The 17,677-nt window shown below is 43.1% G+C and overlaps 2 protein-coding genes across 12 annotated transcripts in view; both read left to right on the top strand.

Moving 5' to 3' along the window:
* magi2a (membrane associated guanylate kinase, WW and PDZ domain containing 2a) overlaps positions 1-12,355 on the top strand; it is a 199,732-nt gene extending 187,377 nt beyond the window's left edge. For 6 of the 11 annotated variants that reach the window (XM_069711067.1, XM_069711066.1, XM_069711065.1 and 3 more), the window contains 4 exons: positions 193-418; positions 1,665-1,817; positions 5,138-5,276; positions 8,578-12,355. In XM_069711067.1, the coding sequence (XP_069567168.1) occupies positions 193-418; positions 1,665-1,817; positions 5,138-5,276; positions 8,578-9,296 (1,237 nt within the window). In that variant the 3' untranslated portion in view covers positions 9,297-12,355. Of the gene's footprint in view, positions 1-192; positions 419-1,664; positions 1,818-5,137; positions 5,277-5,558; positions 5,670-8,577 lie in introns of all 11 variants that reach the window. The other 5 variants (XM_069711074.1, XM_069711069.1, XM_069711070.1 and 2 more) reach the window with 4 other exon arrangements.
* A 4,037-nt stretch (positions 12,356-16,392) lies between these two features.
* LOC138628186 (fatty acyl-CoA reductase 1) overlaps positions 16,393-17,677 on the top strand; it is a 50,184-nt gene continuing 48,899 nt past the window's right edge. The window contains exon 1 of the mRNA XM_069711078.1: positions 16,393-16,582. Coding sequence (XP_069567179.1) covers positions 16,574-16,582 — 9 coding nt within the window. The 5' untranslated portion in view covers positions 16,393-16,573. The remainder of the gene's footprint in view (positions 16,583-17,677) is intronic.

Genomic DNA, 17,677 nt, shown 5'->3' with positions numbered 1-17,677 from the left:
TGTCAGGTCAAACTAAAACAAGCCATTTCTGTCGGCGCCGGGTGACCCAGCGGTTTGTCTGAAAGCATTTCTTTTCACAGCACGCTGAGTGCACCAAAACATCGCACAAGTGATGTTCCGTGTCCGAAGGCAACGATGACAGGAATAGAAATGTTCCTCGAAGTTCTTCCTTCATTCGGATTGGTCTGCTAGTTACAGGTCTGAGGTGAAGGCGAGGCAAGACGTGAAACCAGACATCCGACAGCCGCCGTTCACGGACTACCGTCAGCCGCCGGTGGACTACCGGCACCCTCCCGTGGCCGACTACCGGCAGCCGCCCACATTGGACTACAGACACCCGCCGCTGCTCGACTACAGACAGTTAGCCACCGATGCCAGACAGTTTGCCATCCCGGACTACCGAATGCCACCGGTTCAAGTAAGGATCTTTACCCGAGAAGGAAACTCTCACAAACAGATAATGATCCTTTAAAGCTTCAATATTTTTATATTAACAATGGATCAAATAACTGTGGATGTGAAATGTTTCACTCATAGTGACAAATCCACAAACCACCCATCTCTGCAGTTCCCCTCACTTATCCAGAGATTTTTTTTTTTTTTTTTTTTTTGCATCTTTTAGCTAATTGTTTTGGTTTTGCAGCCATCAGTTTCACTGTTTCACTCATCAGTCCTGTTTCCACCAGCAGCAGGCAGCCGTTTGTGCTTTCTGCCAGCCAATAAACAGATAAACAGCAGACAAACAGTTAACGACCAGCAGTGTGTGTGTGTGTAGCAGAGCGTTTAGCATCTGAAGAGCCACACGTTTCTGTCAGGAGTTGGTGGAAACAAAACAGAGCTAAAAGGAGAGCGCGAACTGGGCTTAAATTTCTCAGGAGGCCAAATAAAAAACATTAACTTGGATATATTTCTTCATACACATTATCCTGGGTGTGTAAATAGGCACCTGTTTCATAATAAGTTGTTCAAATGTTTTCAAAAAGGGTTAATACATCAATGCGGTGATGACAGCTCAGTCTTAAGTTTCAATAACCGTTTTTGAAATAAAGATGTCAGTGCTCTCTGTTGGAAACACTGTAATGGCAGCGGTGTTTGCACTGACTCTCTGACTGACACTTTTTCCAATAGAATATATTTGTGATGAGTTTGTGACATTGTTAGTCCAATATATTCTCAACCAATTTCTACTTATTTTCTTTGTTTTACAGATTGGATTCTTGAATTTTACACTTTTTTCTCCCAAATCTATTATTTACATATCAAACTTAAATAAATGCATTTTTCTCATCAAGATAGTTTTAGAGTCTTTTAGATACATTGATCAAACCTGTTATCCAGTTCATGAATAAATTGTATTTATATCCTGTATTTCTACTTTAAGTTGAAATCATATCTGCGAAAATAAATGAAAAGTTATTTCTCAACCAACAGGGAGTTGAGCATCAAATCTGGACTCATTGGATTTTCTTCCCTCAGCAGATCCCACGTTTAGCTCTAAAACCGTTCATAAAAAAAATCGGTTGTATTATGTTTACCTTGCATTTGTTCAATTCTTATTCACGGATTTCTCTCTGCTGAGTCCTGAGTCTATTTTCTGCTGTAGCCGCCTGTTTTGTCCTCAGATATCACTGAATCTAATCACGTCTGATCTCTGCTTGTCTCAGCTTTCACAGGACTTTGACTTCTTCACAGTGGAGCTGGAGAAAAGCGTGAAAGGCTTCGGTTTCAGCATCCGCGGGGGGCGGGAGTACAAAATGGACCTGTTCGTGCTTCGACTGGCGGAGGACGGGCCGGCCATTCGCAACGGGAGGATGAGGGTAGGTTCGATGACATCATTTCCTTTAGGAAAACGGCTACACCCGCTTTAAAGGTTAAGCTGCTTTCTATCTCTCTGAATTACATGGCAGACGCTCTCCTTGTAATTGTATGATCTTATCAAAGCTGCAACAGCAACTTTTCTGCACCGGCTAAGAAATAATCTGTCAAAATAACTCCAGAGATGGTTTGTCCTTTAGTCGTCGGGGGGTTTTCAGAAGTTTGTCTTCTCCCGAGTTCATAAAACTCAACTCGTCTCAGTATTTAGATGATATTCGGCAGGGTAAAGATAGATAAAACACATACTGTAAGCTGGTGAACTTAAATTGGACTTAAGTGTTTGCACAGCTGCACAGTTGTCCCTCAAGCAGCACACATACTTTCAGAATTTTTAAAGCTGTCATTAAAAATACATTGGAAATTAAAATGAAGCCTTTAACCTGACTTTTCCAGCTCCGTCACTGCTGTGTAAATTTACTGTGACTTATCATAAATTGCAACTTCCACTGCAGCTTTTCTGTGTTTGTGGATCTCCTCCTCGATTCTCCACTTTCTTTTTTCTCTCTCTAACATGTTCTCTGACCTTTACGTCTGGGGCTGATAGCCTCAGTATCCTCTACATTGCTTATCTGTAATGAACCTGTCAAAGATAATGTGTGCAAAATCCCCCCGAGGGAAGAACTAGTTTCCCTCCTCGGTGGTGCAGTCGATGGAGTCCAGTGGGCCCAGACGCAGATGGAGGAGGAGGAGGAGGTGGAGGAGGAGGAGGGAATCCCTCCTGAGTCAAAGTCAGCAAACAAGTTACTGTGAAGTATGACAGTGGACACAGTGTAAACGAGAGAAAGTACAAGCACAAATAAAACAATGTACAAATACTTCAATACAAGAAATCTTAATTTAAGAGCTACTAACCAAGTGAAGTATTCATATTACAATACAAGAAAAATGGCCCCTGTGATTAGTTCATTGTATATTAGACTGTTACTATTGATGCACCCGTGTATTGTAGGATTTTAACAGCTAATTTTACTACAACACAACTAGGTACTTCAGCGGTTCCCAAACAAAGGCTCGGACCCCTCTAAGGGTCACAAAAACATACAAAACAAGTACAAACCGTTATTTAAATTTGGGGTTATTATTTTATCACATGTTGTTTTGGTAAATTCTCAATTGTAAAAACTGTGAAAAGTAACCTTCAGATAAATATAGTGGATTAAAACTACAATATTTCTCTGTTGTGTGAAGTATGTGTATAAATAGGACTCCGGTGCCTCAGAAGTGTACTTGAGTAAATGCACGTAGTTACTCCCCTGCAGAGTCTAATTTGCTGCAGAGGAATGCCCAAACATTAACACTGTTTGTGGCATATTGAAATCAATTCGACGCCGTGTTCTCAAATAGATGTCAGAGAAGAAGGCACAGAAGAGCGCTTTGATCTCGCTCCTCGATCCATAGCGCTGTGTGCGTAGAGGAATCAATCTGCATTTAACCTAAGTAAATGTGAGACGCTGCTTTAAAAGCATTTGTGACATGGCTGTCACTTCGGATTCGAGTGGTGCTTTAACACATCCTCAGTTGCGGGGACCTGAAAGCCCGCTCGCACCGAGACTCCCTGCGATCTCTCTGACATTTGGAGTTTGAGCCGAGTCGTTTCTACTCAACATGCACTTTGTAACATCTTTAAAGAGGAAGACAACCTATTTCAACTGTAGACTAATTGGCAACAAGGAGCGGTAACACATTTTTTTTTCAGTTCAAGCACCGGTGCAGAGGCTTTTAAGAAAATTGTATAAAGTGATTGGTTATCATAGGAAATCATTCAGTACGTTGAATTACCTTTCTAAGCTTTAAACCTTCAATAAAAGCCGGAGTTGTAAGAAGGCATCAGGTGCAATTCATTTCCACCTCACCCTGTCAGAGCTCGACATTCACCTGCTGTCCATCCTGCTTTAGTTCCCTCTGTATTAAAGAGGAAAATGGAGATTGCTCTCCTCTGCTGTTCGGAGGTGAGGATTAATGAGCGAACCGTTTTGCCTTGCACCTCCTCCACCTCTCTTCAGCCCCCTGTAATGACACCTAATGACTCCCCCTCTCCTGACTCTAGTCCGCTCCTGACTTTCAAATTACCCCAACCATTACTGGAGGACTTCTCCATTTGTTAGCGTAATTGGCCGCCACGTTTTGTCCTGTTCCCCATGAATCCTCCCCCATAAGTCAAAGCTGTGGGCAAAGCAAGTGACTCATAAATCCGTATTGATCCTTCAAAAAATCCCACAAGCCAAAGCTGCATGCAAATAGTAAATGTAAATGAATGCATTCATCCGTTCAGTTTTTTGCCGTTGTGTTCCAGATGTCTATTGGTTGAGGGAACGCCCTTTCAGTTTGGTTTTGCCTAAACAGTTAATGGTCAAAGAGCTTTTATTGATACTCTATAATCTATAAACACAGCCTCCGTCCTGATCCACTGCTCGCTGTACGTGGCTGCTTTGAGCTCACACTATTTATCAGTCACTGAACAAAGCTGCCCGAAGTTTGTCACCAAAAAAAAAAGACTTCTCCTTCAAAACAGTGTTGCGTGAAATAGTTTGGAAAGAAGTCCACAAACTGGTGGATCTTCAAAATGCCTGGCAGTGAACTTGATTTCCTTTTAGCAACATAATATCACTGACTTTGATTGATTTATTTCATTACAGTGTAACTGTTTCTAGCATTACTTCAAGCAATAACACCTCATGAAATCAACAGGAAGTAACATCAGTTCAAAGTCTTTCATTCATGATCTCATGCATGAACAACACACCCATTAAAGCATTAACTACGGTGAGTACATCATCAATGATTATGACTTATTAAACACGATCGTGGTGAAGTCTTCTTGGATTCTGTGCTGCAGAGTTTGGTCCAGCGCTCCAACATTTTTTGCCAAAAATTCATCATGGTGATGCTTCATAAATCATAACCATTGGTGATATACTCACTTTCATTAATGCTTCAATTAATGTGCATGAAACGCTTTGAACTCCTGATTATTCACGAGGTATTAATGCATGAATTAATGCTTAATTCCTGCATGAATTCATGATAATTCCCTTACCCTAGTGCCCTTACCAAAAAGTGCTACCAGGAAATTATTAAGAAAACAGCATCGGTGAGGTCACTAATGAACCCTGACTCGCGGTCTGAAAGTCTTGGATGGGTTTGAGGCCTCAAATGACTTTCTGACTCGACATTACATTGAAACTACACACACATTTCCTCTCTGATAAATCTTTTCCATTTTTTTTTTTTTTTTGTCTGTCACACGCTTCCTGACATCCAGGTCGGGGACCAAATCATTGAGATCAATGGGGAGAGCACCCGGGACATGACCCACGCCAGGGCCATCGAGCTGATCAAGTCGGGAGGCAGGCGTGTTCGCCTCCTGCTGAAGAGGGGGACGGGGCAGGTCCCGGAGTACGGTAAGTACCCACACTTTACTATTCTCCTCTTCTAACGCTCAGACTGTAACCCCTTCACTTTTACCAAATATATCACATCAACTCTTGATAACATTAATCTGGCATGCATTTATATTCATGTTATATCTTCTGACTTTATTCTCTTCATGCTCTTGTATGCTTTAAACTCTTTATTCTGTATTTAACTTTGCTGTTAACTAATTGTTTGTTTCTTCTATCTTTGACTAACACGAGTGTATCTTCTGTCCATTTCAGTGATCTATCACTAATTGATTGGTCTAGGTTGTTACTTCCCCTTCTATAGGAATGGTATCTTCCAGTCTCTCCATGTGCATGAAAAGTGACACGCATGGCTCCCCCTATTTCTTCCTAATGGGCCACTCTAAAGACACGGTTTGTGACCATACGAATGTTTTTTTCTATTCACTTAACCCGGGCTTTCTGTGCTGTGGTTTTGTGTGTGGGCTTTCTTTTAGTTTTTGAGATGCACTTTCATGTCAAAACAACTTGTGTTATAACCTTCTGCAACCCAAGCTGTCGAAATAAAAAAAAAATTGCCTTTCTTCTTTTTTTTTTCTGCTCGTGGAGTAATCAACAAAAATGAAGCTGCAGGAGGTTGTAAAATTAGTGAACGTAACTCTCTTCCTGACTGAAACATAAATCAACCACCAACAGCTACCCACAGGCCCAAAAATACAGCAATGTGAGCGTTCACCCCGAGTCAGCCGGGGGTGATGAACATGAAATATTATTTACCCAGTACAATCTCGGCACAGCATTTGAGCAGCACGGCATTGAGTCTGGAAGGGGACATTTATTTGTGTGCCGCCGCGGGTAATAAAACGCCGATGCGTCACTCACTCCTGTGGCTTCTGCATCAGCGTCATGCTCTCTTTTCCACATCCTGCTCCCTCCGAGACAGCCGGTTTTGCCGTTAATCACCCCCTCCCCCCCCAGTGACACATATTCGTCAGTGTATGGCCTCGGTGGTCCCCCTCCAGCCCTTAAACACAGGAAATACAGGGGTAATGTCGTTTTCCCCGCGTCAGCCCTTTTCTGCCAGCCCTCTGCCAGACAGGGATTTAATCTCTCTGTGTGGAGGAGAGCTCGCCTTGAGGTGACTCCACAGCCTTCAAAAATGTACACAAAGATTCGGTGTGGTCAGACAGGCAACGCAGCACTCCATTATTAGACATCTTTTCTGTGTTGTCTTCTGAACCTCGAAGTAAAAGCATAATTTTAACCCGCACGGTCTGCGCGGGTTCGATTCAGCGTTTAATCGCTCGCAGTTTACAGACGTTTTATTAGCATACTGGAAGGTTATGCAAATAGTGTACGGTGATTAATCTGGCTATTTAAAACATTAGCGTGCTTATTTATTTTTGAGTTGGTTTTGTCTCGGGTTGTTGTTTTTTTGTTTGTTTTTTTAAATAGCTGAATGCAGTGAAGCACAGAAACTCAAGCATATAGACTGTGTGATGTTGATTTCAAACAATAGAGTTGTTTGCATGCGCATGAGTATTATTGTGTGCATGTCTGTGTGGCTTTGTTTGAGTTTTCAAGTTCCTCTATCTAACATAAGGGCTGCAGCTTCAAGCTATACATTTATCAAAGTCCTCAGAGTCACACTAAATACTATAAAAAGCTACTTAGGAGTCCAAGTTGCTTATAATATAGTGATACGACAGCAAATTAGAAAAAAAAGACCGATTATAATTAAACATGCATATATGATAAAACAGGAAAATCCAGTCAGACACAAAGACGTAGCTTTCATCTGTCCCGTTTTTCATTTAAATTCCTCACATTTTCTGATTATTACTGTTCTTTAGAAGTCTGTATTTCTATAATTTTATATCAGTTAAAGAAATCTTGAGTATTTTCAGTAGCACTTAGAAGAAAGTTGGGCTTGCAAGTGACAGACTAACTTTAAAAAAAAAAAGTGGTCCAAATTGCCACAGCAGATGTCAAAATATGTCTTTCAAACTCAAAAAACACCTTCCCATAATGCAACCTTCAGCTTTCATTAATTCCTACCTGCCTGTTCGACATTTTTCTGTAAAAACTGACATCGTTTTAGTAGTTTTGAGTCATTTTCTCCAACTTGAGAAAGTTCTTTGAGTGACAGAAAACATTACAGATGCCGTTTTCACAGGTTGAGTAACACTCCCTTTGAAAAAGCTCTAAAAGCTCACTGTGTACGATCTGCTCAGCACGAAACCACAGGCAGACAAAAGTTAGCTGGTGAACATCGACTGTGTTTCAGCAGCTCCAGAGTCAGATATTTCCCTCAGGACGAGAGGAGCTGAGAGTAAAACAGGGCTTTGAGTTCTTCCACATCTGCTTCTGTAAATTGGAACTGTGCGCTAACAAGTTGGCCGTCTCAACTTAAAACATTACAATATGTCCGTGTTGTGTGTTTCCAGCTTATTTATTGTGCCCCGAAGCAGACAAAATAAGTATTTAGCAATTTTTAACATTTTGAGGACAACAGGGCCCCCACAAGTCTCCGTACTGTATTTCGTAATGTGTTGTGATGACTCAGCAGAAATATAGACCAGAGCTCTTAAGCGGGCTAATATGCGCCGGTGCTGCATGAGAGTCTTCTTATAATTGGGCCTCATGGCACTAGTGTAGCTTGCCTAGCCTCTGCCCCCCCTCGTGCCTCAGACCACTGAAAATGAGTGATGGCCGAGGGAGCGAGACTCATCGGTGCAGAAACAGAAGCTAACAGTCCGTGAGAGTGGAGAGTTGTGGAGGAACGTGCCGTAGATTCACTGCCGCAGCTACTCTGGATACACAAGACTTCTTCAGGCTTAAGAGAGAGAGAGAGAGAGAGAGAGAGAGAGGCACTCTGCCCCTGAGGTTTTCATCCTCGCTAAAGCACCTCCCTATTGGGCACATCATCCATTTCATTAAACCTGTTTTCGATTTTCCGCCAAGGTTTTAGATTGGCCGAGGCTTTAAAGAGAGTCATGGGAGGCGGATTGATGTTGTCTGAAAGTAGAGTTGCCCTGTGACACGTTGGGAAGTAGGTTATAATACCGCTCCGATGTTTACTTTAAGGCTTCCAGCTTGTAGAATAGGAATGATTGCTGTGGTGATTATTGTTTTTTTTTATTTGGTGTTTGGTTGTGCAGTGGTGTGCCAGCTTTTTAGCAAAGTGTGTGTGTGTGTGTGTGTGTGTGTGTGTGTGTGTGTGTGTGTGTGTGTGTGTGTGTGTGTGTGTGTGTGTGTGTGTGTGTGTGTGTGTGTGTGTGTGGCTGGCTTTCACGTTACTGACTGTGTGTTTGTGTTCCAGACAATGCCGCCCCATGGGATGCTCGCCCTTCAGCCTCCCCAAGCCTGTCGGAAGTAGCCCCTCCCATTGACAGCCTTTCCATGTCATCGCCTTCATCTCATCTGGTCCCGGCCCCCGACCCTCCTCATGTGCCACCTCAGGACGTCCCTCGAGACCCGGTGGCACGAGACAGCCGGATGGAGCGTTCCAAGAGCCCCCAGAAAGCCGAGCTGCTGAGCGGCGATCCCATCAGCCAGGGGAGGAGAGTGACTACGACCGGCGGGAGCGGCAGAGCCAAGAAGGAGGGTGGCAGGTCCACCCACAAGGGGCACAGGAGGCAGCCCACTACTGACGGGGAGGGGGGCAAGGAGGGGCAGAGCGGAGAGCCCAAACCTTCCAGGAGCACCAGAGGAAGGGCCAAGGAGAGAAATACTGGGGACAATAGAGAAAGCACTCACTCTCCCGGCAGCTCGAAGCTCCCGCACACTAACGGTAACAGCAGGGAAGATGTGGAGCGCTGGAGCGGCGGGAAGCAGGTGGAGTCGGAGCAGAGCAAGCCCAGGACCAGGGAACCGGACAGGGGCCTGGGAGAGAGCCGGCCCAGCCTGCCCAACAAGAGCACCAGCGGCGGCATGGCAGCGGGGAGGAAAGCCACGGTCTCTCCTGGGCTTTGGAAGATCCCCGGATCGGACAAGCTGCCCAGCACGCTGCGCACCGGCGCGTCCACGCTAAGCAGATAACACCGCGGCTCCAGCAGACAACAGTGGCCACACTCAGCTGAACTAAACCACCCCATCCGGATGAAACCATCCTCACACCTCCCTGTGCTCTTTAAATCCCCCCCTCTCTCCCTCCAACTTCATTCTCCCACAGAGTCCAAACCAAGGGGGGGGGGTAGGGTGATCTGGACCACGTCTTTTTAAACTTTTATTTATGATACTGTGTTTTAAATTATTTTGAGAAATATTTTACACCCACCACCTTAAAGAACTGGAAAATCATCCACTTAAAAAAAAAAAAACCAACGACATAAAAAACAAAAACAGAAGAGCAAGAAGAATCTTTGTGTAGCGTGGTGGAGAATCATTCGGGAGGAATGAGTTTTGAAGACCTCTATTTTGAGTTCTCCCCGAGCAGAACATGCAAGTATAAACACCGTGACAGGAAGCAACTGTCGGTTGCCATTGGATCTTTTTTATATATATATCTTCACAGTGGAGTCTATTTTATGAAATGGAATGTTAAAAAGATGGTTTGCCTGTTTTTTGATGAGAGTGAATGGATCAGAGAGCAACCGCGGAGATGAAATCTACTCATCAGCAGAACTTTGCCTTAACAGAGACGGTATGGGCCTGAATCTGTCTTGAATAATCTATCAGATGATTATAGACGTAGATATATTATAATGAATATAAATATGTGGGAACACTTTGTAAATAAGATCATCTTTAAGTGAACAGAACCTTATAGTTAAAGCCGATGGAAATTCTCATCGGCGAATAAATGAGCGAAGCAGCGCGACGTGGACCGGAACTTTTCTGCACATCGACTTTGTTCCTCTTGTTCGCTCCTGTTCAGCCCTGCGATCGCAGTTTGGGGGGTTTGTGCGATCGACTGGACAGTCTGTTTCGCGCTCGAATCATCCGCAGTTCAGCGGGGGTGTCTCGTCAATCCATTTTTTTTCTCATTTTTGTGCTTCATGAACAAAGAAACCCACGACGGCGGCATCCAGCCGGACGCTGAGAGAAGGAGCTCGCATGATACCGACCGAGGGGCAGAGTGCCTTAGACTGACAGAGAGGTTAGCTTTTACATCAAAGGTTCCACTACAACATACTTCAGAGGGTTCAAAACAGGCTGCTACACAACACCAACTTCACAGATAGAAATAAAAAAACGGGTTTTTTTTTTTTTTTTTCAGATACGAGTCCGATATAGTGAAATATATCATTTATTTCACAAGCTTATGTACGAAAATAAGTTCATTACCAGAGGTATCGGTGGCCCCTTTTTAGTGCAAGTGGTTCATTTGGGGTTACGATACTTTTCATCACTGATTTCTTAATGAGGGCCGACGCCGATAATTCCCGTAAAGAATCGCTTCTGCGAGACGGTATCGTCAGATGTCGGCACACGGCGGAGCTTTGCACCCAAAACAAACCAAATTGACCGAATCTGATATTGAGTCGTCAGAGAATCAATCTGGCTCGTGAAAAGCTCGAATTTGATTTGTTTTAGGTGATTCTGTCCACACTGTCACATTAAGACGTACATATCCATGCCAAAGCTCCCTGTTGATTTTCTTTTTTCTTTTTTTTTCAGCAGACGCTTACTGCTAAAAAAAAAAAAAAAAAAAAAAAAAAACTTCTTCTCTTCCCAGAATTCGACTGTGTTTGAAAGCTGTGCACCTGTACAGTTTTATATAATAACCTAACAGCTGACCTTTCGATAACCCCGCCCAGCTTCTCCTTCTTGCACGACACACATGCAGTTTGCAGTCATACTTGAAACAGTGGCTCCTCGACTTCAGGCAGAGCGACTTAAAAGCGACTTCCCACTTCACGTTTCACTTTTAATGTTACAGGAGAAAAAAAAGACTGTTAGGATGAGAAGTGACGGATGAGGTTGGCCGATGTAGCTCAGGTAAACATTGGCGGCGGTTGTTGGAGCGGAAGCGTAATAAAAGGCAGGAACGAACTAGTTTTTACCCGGCTCAGATGCAAATGACTGCAGCTCACATCAGAGCAGGTAATCCATTCTTTACTGTTTTTTTCTCGTACGTTTTGAGATGAAAAGACTAAAACGAAACAACAAGCCGTCGGTTTTTGGGGGTCCGCAGATCTTTGCATCTGCACCCTCTTGCAGATGTTAACATCCTGTGTGGTAGTTTTTCCTCTGAATAAGCCAACATTCACAGAAAAAAAAAAATACATTCTGCTTCTGAAAGAACATCTAACAGTGTTTAAAAGAGCAAAGGGAGACGAGTCATTATGTTTGCCATTGTAATCCGTAATTACACGAGGACTGAAGAAACGCAATCCAACCGAGAGGGTGTGAGAAATGAATTATTGTGTTGGGAATAGAAAAAAAATCGTCAGGCAGGCACAAACAACCCTGAAATCATTCGCATATAGATGGTGTGTGGACTTGACATCATTGAGAAAAAAAAAAGAAAAAAAAAAGGCCTCGGACCCGAATGAAAATACTACATCGTCATTCCCATTTGGCCGGACTGCTCCTTTATTTTGTGACTTCTCTCTGAGGCAGAAGTAAGAATATGTGCGTACTTTTCGCCTTTGCACAACTCACCGCTTTCCACACCTGAGCTGTTTCCGTTGAGCCAAATTGTAAGTAGTTTTCTAAGGAAACCAAAAACAAAACAAAAAAAGAGGACATCTATTTGCAAAGTGTGTGTGTGTGTGTGTGTGTGTGTGTGTGTGTGTGTGTGTGTGTGTGTGTGTGTGTGTGTGTGTGTGTGTGTGTGTGTGTGTGTGCGCGTGTGTGTGCGCGCGCGCGTGCGTGTGTGTTGAAACAACGGCACACACTGCAAAATAAACCCCCGACACCCAAGCGGCTCAGTATCACTGTGTAGTGTTATAGCAGTGTGTAGACCCTGAACAAATATCTCTATAAATATGACTCGGTGTACTATTGATGGTCACAAAGACTGTAAGTGGAGCTACTATTTTTATGAAATGCAACACTATGGATATATTAACTTTTGCAAAAATCTTGTTTACCTGTATGATATTCTGAAACGCTGTCAAAATAAAAGAAAATCTTGACACATGAAAGGTTCATGTAGGTCATGCTGCTGTGTGAGTGCTTATGACTGTTTGTTCTCACATGGTTTACGTAGAAAAACTTGCACTAAATTCATCCTGCATTTTTTTTTTTTTTTTTTTTTTTTACAAATGTCACACCTACAGTTTGTAAAACAAGCTTTCTGATGACGTCACAGTGACACCAAACTCCACGGTAGACATTATACAGCGGTTTTCACGGGCCGCAGGTGTAAAATATGTGGCGTGCTCCTTTAACTCGAGGTTTACCTGCCAGACTTTCTCTGGAGATTTCAGCAGCGTCTCATCAGCAGATGGGCTTCGCTTTGTTGTCGAAAACATAATTAATGTTGGCGCTGCAACTAACAACTGTTTTCACTATTGATCAGTCTCACGACGCTCTTATCGGGTAATTGATTTATCATCTCGTCTGTATGATGTCAAATATTTATGAATATTTATTGAATGGATCAATTGTTGGTCTGTGAATTAGTGGAAATGCATCGTAAAATTTACCAGCACAGACCAAAACTAAATAAATTCAGTTCACTATCAGAGTAGACCAGTGAATGTTCACTGTGTGGAAGTTGCAACCAGTAGATTTTAAGCTTTCCTGCATTTAAAAAAAAAAATTACCAAAATAGGTAATTGGTTATCAGAGTTTTCTCTGGTTAATGTTCTGTTAATCAATTATTTGATTCATTTTGTTCTTTCAGTTTTAATCAGTGTGATGAATACAAAACCCCAGTCACAGATGCTTCTTTTCCACTCATAAACATTGACGAGTGTACCTGCTGCTCACAACATTACAGTGTTATCGTCTGTTAAAAACTATCAATTCATTCTGTTTATACTGCTCATAAAGGATTTTAATAGGGTGTGTAGAGCAAAGTGTTACTTGTGCATATTATAGACACGACTGACTACACTAGGCTCTGCAGTCTACGAGCAGCTTTGCCCCCCAAAAAAAACAATGCAGTGTCCCCATTTGGCCACATGGAGGCGTCTGATAAACGAGGTTCACATGTATTCCGCACACAATGTTCCCTAAAAAAAACTACACGGGTGCTAATTATTTTATGTTTTTAATGCATATTACCTATAAATATGTCTCAATTCTGCAGTTCCTTTTCTATTTTGAGCAGGCTGAATAAGTAAACCCACTGCTTGTTGTTCCTTGTGTGCACATTTTTCATGTCTTCACTAGAGGTCAGTGTCGACCAGGCTTGTATTCGTATGACGCTTTGGTTTCATAATTGTTGAACTTACATAAAGTTATTAGTCAGACATTCCCTCTTCTAAAATGTTGCAGGGATTTTTACCATCCAGTGAGATGTTATAATTTCATGAACTGCTGAATGCGGCACCATGCGTGTCATCGTCGTATATTTCGGGTCTCGTATCTCGGCAGGTGCACTTCCTCCGAATGGTTTTTGCGGTTTTGTTGAAATACATCGAAAGCATGCGAAGCAAACGAATCAATGAGCGTGTCAATGGTTTGGAGTTGGAATGAATGCATCCAAAATGTAGTGTTACATCCACATCTGCCCCTCGTGTACAAGCAGGGTTGTTGTTGTTGTTGTTTTTTTTTTTAATGTTCTCGTGCTTTGGCATTAATAAGGTGTCCAGACGCGCATACGTCGACCTGTATGCATCATGCAGACTGGATAGAGACACAAAATAGGCAAAGAGTGAGACACGATGCAGCGCAGGAGCAGCACAACAAACTCACCTGCAGAGAGAGGCAGCGCCGGTCGGGGCTGCGCGCTGCCAGCTGCGTTCACCACAGGAGCGAGTCGGTCCAGAGGCTGTACTCATGTCTCCACCCTGAGAACAACAAGCTCCGGGGCTTAACAGCCCGCTTCGGTCCATTTTTAGGAGACAATAAGGACTCCAGTGTTGAAGCACCACTTTTTAAAAATGTTTATCAAATAGCGTTTACGGGGAATAATTTACATGTTGAACATCAATTTTATCACTCGTAATGTCCCAACAGATGCACCGTGGAAAGCGATGGCTCGCACTTGTTCTAATGTATCTCTAGGACGCGCACACTCGTGGAATTGACCGTGTTCAGGAATAAACGACCGTCAGTGCAGAAATAAAACACAAAGTGCAATGAGTTCATCCACCGAGAAAACTTTTAACAGCATCTCAAAGGGTTTTACAATCTCAGTCTCAGGATCGTTTCACTTCAGCTTGGAGCAACTTAACCGATGCGTTTCTGTGAGGTGTGCCAGGAATTGTTTCGCAACATGAAAAGCTGATTGCTCCTTATCTCACCGTCACCTCAGTTTGCAGGACGACGTGTGGGAGGCCAGAGAAAAGCTGCGCAGGCTTAGAAAACAGGGAAGGTATGTTCCCTCCTCATTAGACGGGAGAGATTTTTCCAATAGTTGCAGGAAAAAAAAACAACAATCAACTCATTTGCGAGAAACGGCGGCTCTGGAAAGTCCCGAAGCATGCTTCGTTTCATGCTCTGTAATAATCCTGCAGCACGGTTTAAACTCAGTCCAGCAGCATCCGCAAAATGCACAACAGCGTTTAAAACTGCGGCTTTCTTGTGTTTAAACATCAGCGACAAATTGTGGCCCGGTTCACGGTGGAGTGGTGACACGCACCTCTGAGGAGAGCACACGTTTAAAGTACAAAAACAAACACGTTGCAGAACAAGGATTACCTGCAGGAAAAGGCTGATGTAGAAGAGGGTTGTCCTGTTCCTGTGTGCCTGTAGGTAAAAAGGAAAAAAAAAAAAAGACAACACGCCCAGCAGCTGCATATCCCTGCAGCATTGCGAGGGCCACTTTGAGGTTAGTGTGTCAAAGCCCATTTTCCAGCATGCTCTTTATGCATCCTGACACTGCGTTTTCAACTTGATTTGGCTTCACTTTGTGAGAAGAAAAAAAAAGTCACTGTACTCTACATACATTTTTTTTTACACTCACATGCACACACGGGTTGTCACACAGTGACACAACTCTGAATGGAGATTTATTATACCGATTATTACACGGTTAGTGGGAAAACAAAGTCGGTGCCCTTCAACTAGGTGCTACGAAACTATAATAGGCTGTGAGTCATAGTCGGAGCTGTAAGATGTAGAATAACGACATCAACTGGAGTTTCAAGTGTTCATGAGACAACAGGCTGGATGTAATAATGGTTATTCAGATGCCTTCTTGATAACTGGTTATATTTGGGTTTTAAAAGCAGGGAAACACATTTGCCCAGCATGTTTTAATGTGTCCATCGATACGGGTTTTTTTTTTTTTTAACTCCTGACATGTTGAACAGTTTAATAGGGATAAATGCATCTTTGTACATCAGAAGATAAGTTGTGCCCAGTGTCTCAAATCATTTTCAAACATGTGGAGTTTGTTACTTCATCCCCTGGACTTGGATCATCTTCATGTTTAGGACAGTCACATTAGTTCGATCTTATCTTATTACAGGCTTGTTAATTGCTTATTCTAAGATTTATACTCTTTGACATATACCTTGGGGGTATTTCAGCAGGCTACTATTAGGACGCCATCGTTTTCTTTGAACTGTGGACTATAAAACCCCATCTGAGTAGACGGAGATATGACATCACTTTTATCTGAGGTAGACGTTTCTTTATAAAATAAGGATGATCAGGACTACATTTGCTTACAATTAGGCAACTCGGTAACTAATTCCTTATGCCGTTTAATGATTAAAATATCCTACTTTTAAGAGTTGGCTAAAAATAAATACATGCGTTTATTTTTGTGCCGGACATATGCCGAATTTAACATCCCGATCATTCAGAAATAAAAACCGACTTTTCACTTTTCAACGCAAAACAACACCGCACGTGTCAAAGCAAGTCATATTAAACTTCGCATATTTTTGAATGAAGTTTGAAGGGAGTTTAGCTGCCGCCGCCGCCGCCGCGTGCGAACCGACGCACGCGGCATAACGCCATGTACTGCCGGGAATAGGGGAGGGCCCACGGGCGTGGTGACACGCCTCACCCACTTAGATTCGCGTGTCAGTCTACTTAGCTGCTGTAGTCTGCAGACAGACAGGCAGGCAGGCAGGCAGGCGGCAGCGCCGACCCGGGCGTTTTTTGACGGTGGAGCGAGGCAAGCAGCAGCAGCAGCAGCCAGAGCCAGGGGCGGCCGGTGGGAGGAGGCAAAGAGACCGCAGCTGCTGCACCGCACAGCCTCCCTTCGACAGCCGCAAGAGGACGAAACCGCCAAGCACCGATCGATGTCTACGGTAGGAAAGCATTTCCATCCTTTTTTTTTTTTTTTTTTTTTTTTCTTTTTTCTTTTTCCCCGTTAAAAACAGAGAGCGTGCGCCGTTTCTCGGGTTTTTGAATAATGGATTTTGGGGAAGCGGCGGTGCCCGAGCATCTTCCACTCGGTTTGGCCGGCTGTGTGGTCGGAGACGCCGCCAGACTTTGAGCATCAACACGCCGGGGCTGTAGACGTTGAAAAGGTCCGCGTGCATGGGCAAATCTATTCATATTTCTAGCGTTTTAGAAACGCTTTCCTGCGGTTCGTTTGTGTTATTGTAAACGTGTGGAGTTGTGTGTGTGTGTGTGTGTGTGTGTGTGTGTGTGTGTGTGTGTGTGTGTTAGGAGGGAGCACGCAATTAACACGAAGCTGTAGCCGCCTCCGACTGCAGGGCGGCGGGCGGCGCGATGGTTGGAGCTGCAAGTCAGCGTGGAGCAGCTGCGGCAAGTTAGCAGCCGTCAGCACCAAGAAAACGGGAAGCAGGAGCAGTGGCCTTCAAACGAGTATCACCAGAAATGTTACTAAACACAAAATGTACTGTTTAACGACCTGCTTTAATTTAAAATAGTTATGTATTAGTGTAATCATGTTTATATTGAAGGTGTTTTTTTTGTTGTTGTTGTTGTTTTTTTAACCAAACTGTGACCACAACTGCGTTTTAATTCAATATTATTGCTAAACCAAACTTCACGTGGAGTAAAGCACTCGCAGGCTCTAAGCTGTTGTGATTGGTTGTAAAATGTTCTCTGTCATGAGTTGTTTAATGCACATGACCTATGCTACAAGTGGGCCCTTTTTTTTCTTCTTTTTTTTAAGTTGGCAAGGCTACCACTCCCAGGACAATTGGAGAGCTTGGAAAGTGCTTTGAAAACTATTATAGATGCATTAGTTTGCCAGCTTTAGTTTCTAAATTACAAGTTAATTAAAACTAGTTTAATGACAACACATTCATTTGTAAAATTGTATTAATTACTAAAGTAAGTTGGGGTTTTTTTTTCTCCAAAAAGGAAATCAGTCCCTTTGTTGATGATTTTCAACTTGATAAAGAAGATAAACCCCCTTTTTTTTTTCTTCC

This window comes from Brachyistius frenatus, unplaced genomic scaffold, assembly GCF_029030835.1.
Source record: "Brachyistius frenatus isolate BFR_SWC_R1_liver_20210118 unplaced genomic scaffold, ASM2903083v1 Contig_96, whole genome shotgun sequence".
Lineage (NCBI taxonomy): Eukaryota > Metazoa > Chordata > Actinopteri > Embiotocidae > Brachyistius > Brachyistius frenatus.
Note: the sequence above shows the minus strand (reverse complement) of the source record. Positions and strands in the feature narration are given on the sequence as shown.